This window comes from Thalassophryne amazonica, chromosome 9 (genome assembly GCF_902500255.1).
Source record: "Thalassophryne amazonica chromosome 9, fThaAma1.1, whole genome shotgun sequence".
In the NCBI taxonomy this organism is placed as follows: domain Eukaryota; kingdom Metazoa; phylum Chordata; class Actinopteri; order Batrachoidiformes; family Batrachoididae; genus Thalassophryne; species Thalassophryne amazonica.
Window position 1 is genome coordinate 33510891 of NC_047111.1, and position 13058 is coordinate 33523948.

Sequence of the window (13058 nt, forward strand, 5' to 3'; positions counted from 1 at the left end):
AGCGCACATATGAGGTTGTGATGATATTATAATGTTAGGTAGTAATACTGCAGTACACTGCAATATTACACACCTCTAAAGACAGGGTTTACTTAGATTTAGTGACAAGTTTAGCTCCTTGACGCTTTCATCTGTTCAGTGACAACAATAAGCATTTTATTCTTGAGTTCTGTGCCTGATGCAGCAACGTTAATTGGCCTGTTAGCGTGTGCTCACTAACACAGTTTTTGCCTGTTAATATCGTGTGCAGATTAAATTAATTTTTTTTTCGTTGCATGAAGCAGTCACACCACGTTTCAAAACTCGTAGAATGATGAACGTATATGTTTTTGTTTTTTCCTCTTCCTGATGCATTTCTGGACAGATGCGATTTTTACAGTCAATAAAATATGGTAACCGAAGACCAAATCTCCAAAAGTATGTGTTGTTTTACAGTCTCATAACAAGATTGATCAACCCTGCAGGGGTTTTGTTCATTTCAGTCTGTGATCTTTGCAGACTGACTCTCAGCCCTGGATCCATCTGTAATTTGTAATTTTGTGCTTGACGATCAGGTGCAGCAGAAGGGAAACTGTCCTACAGTCTGTATAGCTGTGCTGGTGAAGGTATCATCCTGCAACATGATCCTTCGAAGCTGAGCGCTGAAGCATCGAATATTGACAGGCTGATCAGAGAGACCAACAACATCAAGGTAGGAGTTTGTTGTGGTGGTAGATTAAAAAAAAATTGTTCAAAAACAGCTAACTATGTTTCACCTGAGGTTTTTTTTTTTTTTTTTTTTTCCTGCAAAGGGTATTTTTTTCCAGAATTGGAGATAATATAGTGTAGTGTGTGTAGTAGTGTGTAGTAGTCAGTGATGCCGGTAACGCGTTACTTAGTAATGCGTTACTCTAATCTGACCACTTTTTTTTAGTAACGAGTAATCTAACGCGTTAATCTTTCCAAATGAGTAATCAGATTAAAGTTACTTCTCCAAGTCACTGTGCGTTACTATTATTTTTGCATTGTGGGTCGACAGCAGCGTTAAACTTGATCCGTGGGCAGGAGGTCGGGGTTCGACTGAACTGCCCACTTTAAGCGAGCTGTGAGCTTTTCATCAGCTACGACTCGTCCTCACCTCTTAAAGCGCGGTGAAAACAGCACACCTGTACTGAGCTTTACAAAGTCATTTTTATGCTTTATTTTCCTCCTTTATTTAGAATTCTGAGCTGAGCCGCTCCGTATCTGCTCCTAAAAACAGCTGATCCTCCGCGACGCGTCAACAACTAACACTATTTTCCACTCAAATGCACCTAAACTCTCTTGCTGAGGACCACATGATGTGAAAACCCAATAAAACTTTCTTACCTGTAAATCTGGTCATGTTTTCTGCATAAATAAATGTTATCCATTCTTTGTGCTCAAACGCCGAAGCAGGGGCGAATCCAGATGGAATGGGTGCGTGGGGCAGGGATGTGCCCCCCTCCCCCACAACACCCCTAGATTAAAGGTCCAGTTTTGAAGCTGTTTTTTTACTACAACTACTAATACTACTTAAAATAATAATAATTTTGACAAGTAAAATGTTTATAGAGAATTTAAATGTTAGAAAAATGTTAGAATTTAATAGTTAAAGCAATGTAGGTTAGAAATTGCAAGTTTTACTGTTACAGTGCTGTCAACAGTTAAATATGAGGTCAAGAAAGATTATTTAACTTTTTATAAAACAAGTATTTATTTTCATTGAAGTCAAGAAAGGGTGACTATAAAGTGAGTTTTGGTAAAACAGGTATCATTGTCATGTTGAGGTGGCAGAGGGTTGTTGTCGGCAGCTGGGGAAAGTAACTAAAAAAATAACTAGTAATCTAACTTAGTTACTTTTACAACTCAGTAATCAGTAAAGTAACTAAGTTACTTTTTCAAGGAGTAATCAGTAATTGGATTACTTTATCAAAGTAACTGTGGCAACACTGGTAGTAGTGTACCTATTACAGAAAGAATTAACATTAAATTGAATCATTGTGTCCCCATTTTAAAGAAAATGTTCATTTTGTAACTCTCACAGACATCAGATATTTAGTAGTTAGTACAAAGGTCTCACCCCTTACTTCAGTTTAATCACAGTACTCCTTACAAATGCTTACTTTGTTCTCAGCTGTTTTATGACATAAAAATCAGTTTATAAATAAAAAAAAAAGCTGTTGGCACTCCCTTCAGATTTCAGTTTTCATTTTTCCAAAGACAATTATAAAAGGAAATTACAACTCTGAGGGCTTTTTGTTATTGTTTTTTATTTTTATTTTATTTTTTTGTCATTGACCAACATCCATTTTGGTGTATTTGTTGCTGAATGTAAGTGGATGTGAGTTTAATAATATGTTATAAAAGTGAGCTCTGCTTCACTACAGCACAAGCTGTCTCCACACACCGACTTCAGCTGGAAGCCAGATGGGAAAGTGGTTGCCATTGGTAATGAAGATGGGTGAGTGTGAATGATGGAGTTTTATAAGTCTCAGAATACACCATCAAAATGTGGACTTCTGGGACCATTCAACATTCTGCTGACAGTATTTAGAGTCCAGGCTCATGGAGTTGTTGTGTGAAGTGATGTGCTTGGCTAATTATTCTCAACAAGGCCAACTACACAAAAGGCTTGAACTGCAAAAAAATAAAGGAGAAAATCGACAAATTCAGTGGAGAAATGTAAATAAATTTCAGTGCATGAGGTGTTATGCTAACAGGGTGTAAACTCCAGACTTCTTATTCTGGGCTTTTTCTAGCTGTGAAGAGGAGTAGCAGCAGGGAAGAAAAATCACCAAACTCCTCTGTCAGAGTTGTACAGAGTTGGACCTGAAAAAGAACAACTCGGTTAACACAGAAAATTCCTGTCACCCTCCCGGAGTTATAACAAGATGTATTTAGTATCAAAATTTCCGGTAGAACCTCTACTTTTCAGATCTGAGGTTGTACTTTGAGAAAGTTTATTACAACATGGTCAATTAACCCTTTTTTTGCCGAATCACGCAAAGAATTGAGACCATCATAGGCCCACAAAATATTTCACCCTATTGGTATAAAAATGTATTAAATGCCCATATAAACATGTTTCCACATCAGCAAGGGTCTGTAGACATCATTTTGACACATTCAGGGGTATCCAAGGTTCAGGGGGTGGTCTTAAGGCCATTCATTTGACAAAGACAAGAAGCTTGTCCTTGATCCGGAGGTGTTGTTTCGCCGCTTGCTACCAAACTTGAGGAATGTGTTCAAAAGGAGACCACACTGGAAACAGCAGCCCACACACCCACTGCATACATTATTGATGGAATCAGTCTTGTCCAGGGTGTTAATGAGGCACATTTCCAAACATTTGATGATCTTGGACAGATTATTTTGAAAAGACTGATCAGAGTGTTCAAAAATCCTGACTTAGATGTTGAAGTTGAGACATTGGTGTTCGACCACTATGATGTAGAAGCAAGTTTGAATATCAAAGGGAGTGCGAGGCAGCGCCATGGTGAAATCAATCCAAACGGAGCTTCTCATAAGGTCATAGGAAGCAGGAAGGTTCCCAGTTACAAGCTGTTCCTGAAGTCTGCACAGAACAAGGCGGCACTGGTTTATTTCCTAAGTCAGTACCTGGAGATGAAAGTACCAGACTTGATCGCACCTGATAAAACACTGGTCATTGATGGCGGTTACCCAAACCCAGAGACTGTGAAGGAAATTACCACTGACAGGTCTCGTAACTTGGAAGCATTGTCATCAACGCAAGCTGAAGCTGACACAAGAATTGTGCTACATGCAACACACTTAGCTTCCTTTCCTCATACCATCGTGAGATGCGATGACACAGATGTTCTGGTCTTGTTGTTACATTATCATAATAAAGGGATGTTGAGCCAAGAGGTCTATATGCATGAAGGTCACGCAGGGAAATTCATCACCTGAGAGAGGTTCATTTCAGTGACTAAAATTGCTCAAGAAATAGGTCCACTACTGTGCTCAGGACTGCCAGCGATGCATGCTATTTCAGGATGCGACACGACCAGCGGATGTTTCAGAATAGGGAAACGAACTGCGTACAATACGCTTCAAAAGCATCAAGATTAACTGAAAGGCCTAACAGAATTCCACAGTCCAGATCAGCAGGCAGGATTCAGCCAGAAAGTTTGCTGTCTTGATGTGCAAAGGTCGCAAGGACAGGCTTTGCGGCACTTTGGATGAATTGTGCCTCATCCACCTCTGACAAACCAGTATCCTCACTCCCTCCAACAGAAGATGCCTTCTATCAACATGCTCTACGTGCAAAGTATCAAACAATGTTATGGTGCAACAGCCACATCGCAAAACCTGTTGTCGTGAATCCCACCGGATACGGCTGGACAAAGAGTGGAGACAACCTCGTCTGCATTAGAAACCTCAGAGTCAGCTCCACGTGAACTGAGAAACCTAACTCACTTGTACTGACAAGACACAAGCTGCATTGATGGGGCTAAATGCCTCTGCCTCCAGGTTGGCCTTCCATGCATTGATGCATGCAAATGCAGTGACTGCTCGAATAATCTCCACATTGAGCAGGGTAGTGCAGATGGTGATGGCGATGACCACTAAATACATGTATTGTCAAGATTGACGTAATGTAAAATTATCAGGTGCAAAATACAGTCAAATTGAAGTAGCATTATGCCGGACGACTGGGCAGCCATGCTGAACTTCTTTTGGCAATGATCTTGTAAGCCACTATCTCATGGCCAGTAAACTACAAATAAGGGCATACATGTATATGTAAAAATATTACATTCCTTGTTGAAATTTTGCACTTAAATAAATACAAAAGGTCTGGAAAAAGAACTTTTCTCTTTTGGTAAGATTCCAAACCTAAGAAATTCTTGAAAAGCCTAATGGCCTAGAGTGTTGTGGAAAGTGTAGTGACACGGACCCAGAACAGGGGGCGCAAATGAACGGTCAATAGATGAGCCAAAAGGTAACAATTTAATGTTGTGAATGTGCACAACGATGATACAGACAATCACAGAATCTGACAGCAGTCAATACACCAAGGTGACGTGTAGGCAGGCTCGAGGATAGAAGACGTCTGTCCTGAGAAGAGCCGGAACCACACGATTTCCACCGCCACTGGAGCCGCCAAGTCCCGAATTCCTAGGTGATCACCGTCCCCGACTGTCGGATCTGGTACTGCTGGCGAGGAGCACAAACAGTGAGATGTGGGTGTGTGCACACCCAGTAACAAAAACAGTCAGAAGGTGGAAAGTCACCTCCACCTCTAATCACACACACGTGCAGCTCCTGTCTAACCACTTATCTGGTTGGGGTGTGAAGCGAAGCCGTCGCTGATCACACCAAACGCCAATCCCACAGATAAGGAAACACTTACAGGAAAACGGCTGCAAAGAAGTTCAGACTATTAGTCAGTGTTTTCAGTTTAGCAGAGAATTACCTTCACAGGTAGATGATATCTCGGCAGCGAGGTGGAGATGACATCCGGCTTTTATGGAGTGATGAAATGAAGATGGGTGACAGCTGTCATGAGTTGATGTATGACAGCTGTCACTCCCGGTTGTGTCCGTGGCGGCAGCGCCCTCTCGTGCCTGAAGCCCGCACGTCAGGCAGGGCGCCCTCTGGTGGTGGGCCAGCAGTACCTCCTCTTCTGGCGGCCCACGCAACATAGAGGCTGAAGCACGACCATTTAATGATTTGCTGGATGACCCTAATCATAGTCCTGGACACTAAAATGGCACCCACTCCTACACCCAGAGGATATCTTTACAATCAATCAACCAATCAGTCAGTTATTCATTACAAGCCTGTTGGACAAAGGAAAGGATCGAGGAAAGATCTTCATATGAAAAAACCATCATCCGGACAAACATCAAATTCTGGATGGTGCTTTAGTTCCAATGTGAAAGAGTTAAACTGGCTCAATTTGTTATCTGTGACACACAAATCAATTTTTGCTTGCAAGGGACCCCTCTGCCTTCATATGACTATGGAATACCCTTTATTCATGCTAAATTAGGTCTCAGACTCCCCAAAATGAAGAAAAGCGGTTAAAAAATTTATTTTGGGGGGGCCTGAAGACCACCCCCTGAACCTTGGATACCCCTGAATGTGTCAAAATGATGTCTTCAGATCCTTGCTGATGTGGAATAGATGGGCATTTAACGCATGTTTATATCAGTAGGGTGAAATATTTTGTGGGCCTATGACAGTCTCAATTTTTTGCGTGATTCTGCAAAAAAAGGGTTAATTGACCATGTTGTAATAAACCTTCTCAAAGTACAACCTCAGATCTGAAAAGTAGAGGTTCTACCGGACATTTTGATACCAATTACATCTTGATATAACTCCGGGAGGGGTATCTCGAAAAATATAGCCCTTTTTGGCTGTCTGCTACTCTGCTAGTGTTTTCTGGTATTGTATCAGTTTAATTCAATTCAATTTATTTCATGTATATAGCACCAAATCACAACAAAGCTGCCTCAAGGTGCATCACATTAGTAAGGTCTGTCTTTACCAACCCCTAGAGCAATCACACAGATGACATTGTTAAAGAAAAACTCCCTCTGATGGTATTGAGGAAGAAACCTCAAGGCCATTCTAACAGTCACACGGTTTTTACAATGTTTTACAAAGCTGAAGAAACAGACAACAGGAAATCAAAACAACATAATGACAGTGGGTCATCCAGCTCCTTGGAGTCCAGGGCCAGCCTTCATTCATCACTCCATCAGTGGGCCTGTCACCGTGGCAATGTTTATTCCAAACGCAGACTGCAGTGTTTTGCATCAGCTTCAGGCATGGCATCTCATAGGCAGTCCAGCATCCTGTGGTTTGCAGCTGTCAGTCTTATGTGATGTCATCAGTACACCTAAAGTGTGAGTTTACCAGCAGTAAATCAACAGGAAAACAGAGAATACTAAGGTTGTCACCAGCCACTAGCCCTAAGCTTTAGTAACAGACCCAGAATTTAGTAGAAGTGAGGCTGAGACCTGTTCTGTTGGTAATAAAATTCATTTAAAAGGATAGGAAGCATAGTTCCATACTATGTCAGTGTGTTAGCCATACGAGATGGAGAATAAATACGTCTTATGTCTGGACTTGAATGTCTCTACAGAATCTCACTATTTTACGGCCGTAGGGAGATTATTCCACAAAACAGGTGTATGATAAGAGAAGGCTCTATGGCCCGCAGACTTTATTCACCTTAGGGACAGGGCTGTGAGAACGCAGAACCTGGGCTGGTACGTAAGGTTTAAGTAGGTCAGCTAAGTAGGGAGGGGCTCATCCGTGAATAATTTTATAGGTTAATAGCAGAACCTTAAAATCTGACCTCACAGAGACAGGGAGCCAGTGAAGAGACACCAAAATGGGTGTAATATGGTCAAACTTTCTGCTTCCTGTCAAGATTCTGGCAGCAGCATTTAACAGAAAATAGAACATTGCAGTAGTCCAGTCGAGAAGAGACAAATGCATGGATCAGGGTCTCTGCATCAGCTATAGACTGGATGAGATGAATCTTTGCTATATTTCTCAGGTGGAAGGAAGCAGTCCTCCTAATATCTCTAATGTGTAGGTCAAAGGACAACCTGGGATCAAAAATCAACCTAAGGTTCCTCATTTTGTCAGTATGATGTATGATACACAAGCCTAGGTTAAGTGTTACCTGGTCAAACTGATGTAGATGTCTTGCTGAACTAAGAACCATCATTTTGCTCTTGTCCGAGTTTAAAAGTAAGAAATTGCTGGACATCCAGCTTTTCACTGATGCAAGGCAATCCTCTAAGGACTTTGTGTCTGAGATTACCAGCAGTTATTGGCATGTACAATTATCATCATAGCAATGATAGGTAATCCCAAAACGCTGCAGTATGTGCCCAAGGGGTGCTATATAAAAGGAGAAAAGCAGGGGGCCTAAGATGGACCCCATTGGAACCCCATATTTCATGTCATCAAGGTTAGAGGTAATGTTGTTGCACAACACACAATGAGAGTGACTGGTCAGGTAAGATGCCAACCTTGCAAGGGCATTCCTAGTAATCCCAAAATGATTCTCCAGCTTGACAAGTAGAATACGGTGATCCACCATATCAAACACAGCACTAAGATCTAATAGTAACAGAACCATAGTGGTGTCTGAATTCATTGCAAGCACAAGATCATTCACCACTTTAGTGAGCACCATCTCTGTGGAATGATATTTTCTAAAAGCAGACTGCAGTTTCACAAAGAGATTATTCTCAGCATGGTGGTCCACGAGCTCCTGAAAAACCACTTTTTCCACAGTTTAAAACAAAATGATAGATTTGATATCAGCCTATAATTTTTGAATACACTTGGGTCAAGATAGATTTCTTAAGTAATGGTTTAATCACTGCAGATTTGAAACATTTAGGAACAGATCCCGAGGTTAGTGACAGATTAATAATTTCCAACACAATAGGCCCAAGAGTGGGTCACAGATAAAAAGTTTTGTTGATGTAGGGTCAAACAGACAGGTTGTGTTTTTAGCAGTGCTTTTGTATGAGGCGCTGCCCTCTGTGCTGAGCTCGGGATGTATCGGCACAGTGATACATCCAGACGCTTTTTAGACATCTCATGGATGAATAACGCAATTTATACGTGATTATCCCATTAGCCAAACAGAAACTCGCACTCATCAAATCTTTCACCACAGAAGACATTCATTATTCTTCACCACCACACCCTTTTAACTTACCTGTTTTTGTGACAGTACATGCAGCACACAAACATTTTAATATGTTTGTGTCGTGTTGTGTTCGGAGGTGGATTAAAATGGCTGTGGGACTCTGAGATACAATTCTGTGCAAAGCCCTGAAAAATTCATATTTTTTCTTTCGTGTAAGTGAACCCTCCCCCATATGTTGTTCAGGTGCATTGATGTCTATCAGGCTCCCACTCTGAAGCTGCTGTGTAGCATCCAGCAGCACCACAAGATCATCAACACACTACGGTGGCATCACAACCACGCCTCTCCACCTGAGCTGGACTGTCTCCTGGCGTCTGGTTCCAGCAATGCCATCGTCTATGTGCATGATCTACACACAGTGATAGGTGGGCACACATTTTTATATATATATATAGTTTAGTATTTATCGGTGAGGGGCTGTCCTCTTTTTAAACAGAAGAACGTGTCACACACCAACAACTGACTTGTCATGACTTGGTACTGAGCCTCGTTGTCAAAACTTACTGAGGTAAATATGCACATGTATACCGTTGTAGGGGTCTTGTCCATGGTAACACAAGAAGTGGTTTATTTTTAGAGTTTTGATTTGCACAATACATTACAACTCCAATTCCAATGAAGTTGGGAAGTTCTGTAAAATGTAAATAAAAACAGAATACAATGATTTGCAAATCCTCTTCAACCTATATTCAATTGAATACACCACAATGACAAGATATTTAATGTTCAAACTGATAAACTTTATTGTTTTGTGCAAATATTTGCTTATTTTGAAATGGATGCCTGCAACACGTTTCAATAAAGCTGGGACAGTGGTAGGTTTACCACTATTTTCCATCACCTTTCCTTCTAACAACACTCAGTAAGCATTTGGGAACTGAGGACACTAATTGTTGAAGCTTTGTAGGTGGAGTTCTTTCCCATTCTTGCTTGATGTACGACTTCAGTTGTTCAACAGTCTGGGGTCTTCATTGTCATATTTTGCGCTTGATAATGCGCCACACATTTTCAATGGGGGGCAGGTCTGGACTGCAGGCAGGCCAGTCTAGTACCCGCACTCTTTTACTATGAAGCCACACTGTTATAACACGTGCAGAATGTGGATTTGCATTGTCTTGCTGAAATAAGCAGGGACGTCCTGACAAAGACATTGCTTGGATGGCAGGATGTGTTGTTCCGAAACCTGGATGTACCTTTCAGCATTGATGGTGCCATCACAGATGTGTAAGTTACCCATGCCGTGGGCAGTGACACACCCCCATACTATCACATTTGCTGGCTTTTGAACTTTGCGCTGGTAACAATTTGGATGGTCTTTTTCCTCTTTTGTCTGGAGGACACAACGTCCATGATTTCCAAAAACAATTTGAAATGTGGACTCAACAGACCACAGCACACTTTTCCACTTTGCGTCTGTCCATTTCAAATGAGCTCAGGCCCAGAGAAGGCGGCGGCATTTCTGGATGTTGTTGATGTATGGCTTTCACTTTGTATGGTAGAGTTTTAACTTGCACTTGTAGATGTAGCGACGAACTGTGTTAACTGACAATGGTTTTCTGAAGTGTTCCTGAGCCCACGCGGTAAGATCCTTCAGTGTTGGTTTTTGGCCTTGCTGCTTACGTGTAGAAAGTTCTCCAGAATGTCTGAATCTTCTGATTATATTATGGACTGTAGAGGATGGAATCCCTAATTTCCATGCAAATAAACATTGAGAAACATTGTTCTTAAACTGTTGGACTATTTTTCCATACAGTTGTTCACAAAGTGGAGATCCTCGACCCATCTTTGCTTGTGAGTGGCTGAGCCTTTTGGGGATGCTCCTTTTATACCCAGCCATGATACTCACCTGTTTCCAGTTAGGTGTTCTTTGAGCATTCATCAACTTTCCCAGTCTTCTGTTGTCCCGTCCCAACTTTTTTGTAATGTGTTGCAGGCATCCATTTCAAAATGAGCAAATATTTGCACAAAAACAACAAAGTCTATCAGTTTGAACATTAAATATCTTGTCTTTGTAGTGTATTCAGTTGAATATAGGTTGAAGAGGAGTTTCAAATCATTGTATTCTGTTTTTATTTACATTTTACACACCGTCCCAACTTCATTTTAATTGGGGTTGTATATAGTAGCGTTCTTTCTCAATGCCTGACTGATTAAAATAGTTTTTGTCCTGAGTAAAAAGTTGAATCTTAAAACATCTAAAAATTCAAATTGACAAATCCCAGGGTTTCTGTTGACATGATTATAATAATGCGTTGACTTAGAAAAATGGAAGAACTATTTAACGGCTGCCCACAAACACATTAGTAATAATTTCTTTTTAAAAAAGGGAACAGTCTCTGGATTAGAAATAGACAATTCTTTTGAAAATTGCTGCTTTTTAATGAGTGAAAGTAAATGAAACTCTAATTCCCCAATGTCTGACAATAACCAGCATGCATTGTGCCCTGCTCCATCAATGGCCTGTGCATGTTTTCTTGAAATAGTTAGAATTTCACTTCAGCAGCTACTTGGGACCAGCATCACTTTTTAATAAATAATGAGGGAAATGTTGCACATTGACAGCATGCCTTTTTTTATTTATTTGTGCAGAGAATCCTCCAGACAGCCCACTGGTGGTGACAGAGCCATATCGCAGACTGTGTGGTCACACAGCTAAAATCACCAGCATGGCCTGGAGTCCACATCAGAATGCCCGACTGGTCACTGTGTCTTATGACGGAACTGCCCAGGTCAGTAACTGGATGTCTTCATGGCCAAGCTGTTAATCACTAAACTGTTATCCTGATATGTAACATCATGTTGCCTTTGATGCTTCTGTTTAATTTATATTAATTTGTAGAAATTTTTCAGTTTGAGTTTAAAGAGGATAATTGTAGATATTTTAATGTAGAAAAGAATACGGAACTACTTTTTTTTTTTTTTTAATTGGCGTAAAAGTCCAGGTTTTTTACACATTTTTAAAGGGCTTTTCAAATATGGGTTAAATTAATTCTATCTAATGGGGCTGTCAGGCCCTATGTTATCTCCACTCTAACGTCACCACAACATGACCTTGGAGGGCTACAATAAAATTCCAACAAGATGGTGAGTGTCTGAATGATGATATATCAGTGTAGAATACAACATGAGGAAATCCATGGAAGCTGGGAGATTACAGTCAGCTGGGGTTGTTATTGAGTTACTGTGTTTATTTACCCCCAGTGGTTAAAAATCAGTGAAATAATGTTAAAATAATTATAATATAACATGGTTGTCACCAGGCATTATAACAGCGTAACGGCCCATTACTGCTGCTGCATGAAAAGAATTAACCTGCAGTTGGTCGTTACACTGTTCCAAGGGTGTGGTTAATGGGAAAATGATCTTTCTGATGATCAGAATGATCATTTTCTTCTTGATTTGAACCTGCAGCGGGTCCAAAATCAACCTACAAAAATGATCTGTTTTTTTTTTTTTTTTTTTTCATCAACCTCAGTTAAAACCCATTTAAAGATGTCATTGTGACTCACTTTTCTGCTTGATTAATTCGCTACCAGACTGTCATTTGTTATTGCGGGCAAGAAAAGAAAATCGTCCACCGTTTCACACTGCTGTTTTTTTTCCCGTTCCTCATGACATGGATTATTCATGGGACAGTGCACAAAGGTTCTCTGGTGTGAATCATTGCGTGTATGGGAAAAGTCCTTGGGGAAAAAGTTCTCGTACAGCCGTTAAAGCTCTGACTCCTGCGGTGTGCCCCACACCGAGTGCTGGGGGGGGAAGTTCTCTGCTGTCGCTAAAGTTCTGCAGCCACTACGGTTCCCCTGCAGTGTGCATCGCACAAACATTGGGGGGAAAGTTTTGTTTTTTTTTTGTTTTTTTTTACAGCTGCTAAAGTTCTTTCAGTGAGCCGAGTGCTGCTGGATAGGGGACACCGGGGCCAGCTTCCCCCGCTAGATTTTTAAATTTATAACGCTCTAAAACACTATTGCCTGCATTTTGAGTGCCAAATTATGTGAAGTACAGTCATAATTTTTTAAATCTTTTTTACAGCCTTACTTTAAAGCTAAAAGAAACAAGACATCAGGCCAAAACACAGAACAGTGTAGATGAGTGTCAGGAACATCAGAACGTCTAATTTATACACAGCAGTTTATTCAAGAAAATCCTTATGCGTTTTTTTTTCTTATATTAAATAACTTGTAATTAAAATAGTTTTAAGTAAATTTTAAAAAGATTCTTTAGAAATCTTTATGAATCTTTGTCTGTAAATTAAAACCATGATGATTGATTCCTTCATTTAATGTTAAAATAAGGAAAATGTTTTTTGAAATGATAAAATAGTTGCTGTTTGAAGAGCCTTTGTTTT

The 13058-nt window shown here is 40.5% G+C and overlaps 1 protein-coding gene across 1 annotated transcript in view; it reads left to right on the top strand.

Moving 5' to 3' along the window:
• The window catches only part of gemin5 (gem (nuclear organelle) associated protein 5), a 73496-nt gene that overhangs the window by 24623 nt on the left and 35815 nt on the right, over window positions 1-13058 (top strand). The window contains exons 11-14 of the mRNA XM_034177861.1: window positions 555-691; window positions 2388-2461; window positions 8894-9075; window positions 11300-11439. Coding sequence (XP_034033752.1) covers window positions 555-691; window positions 2388-2461; window positions 8894-9075; window positions 11300-11439 — 533 coding nt within the window. The remainder of the gene's footprint in view (window positions 1-554; window positions 692-2387; window positions 2462-8893; window positions 9076-11299; window positions 11440-13058) is intronic.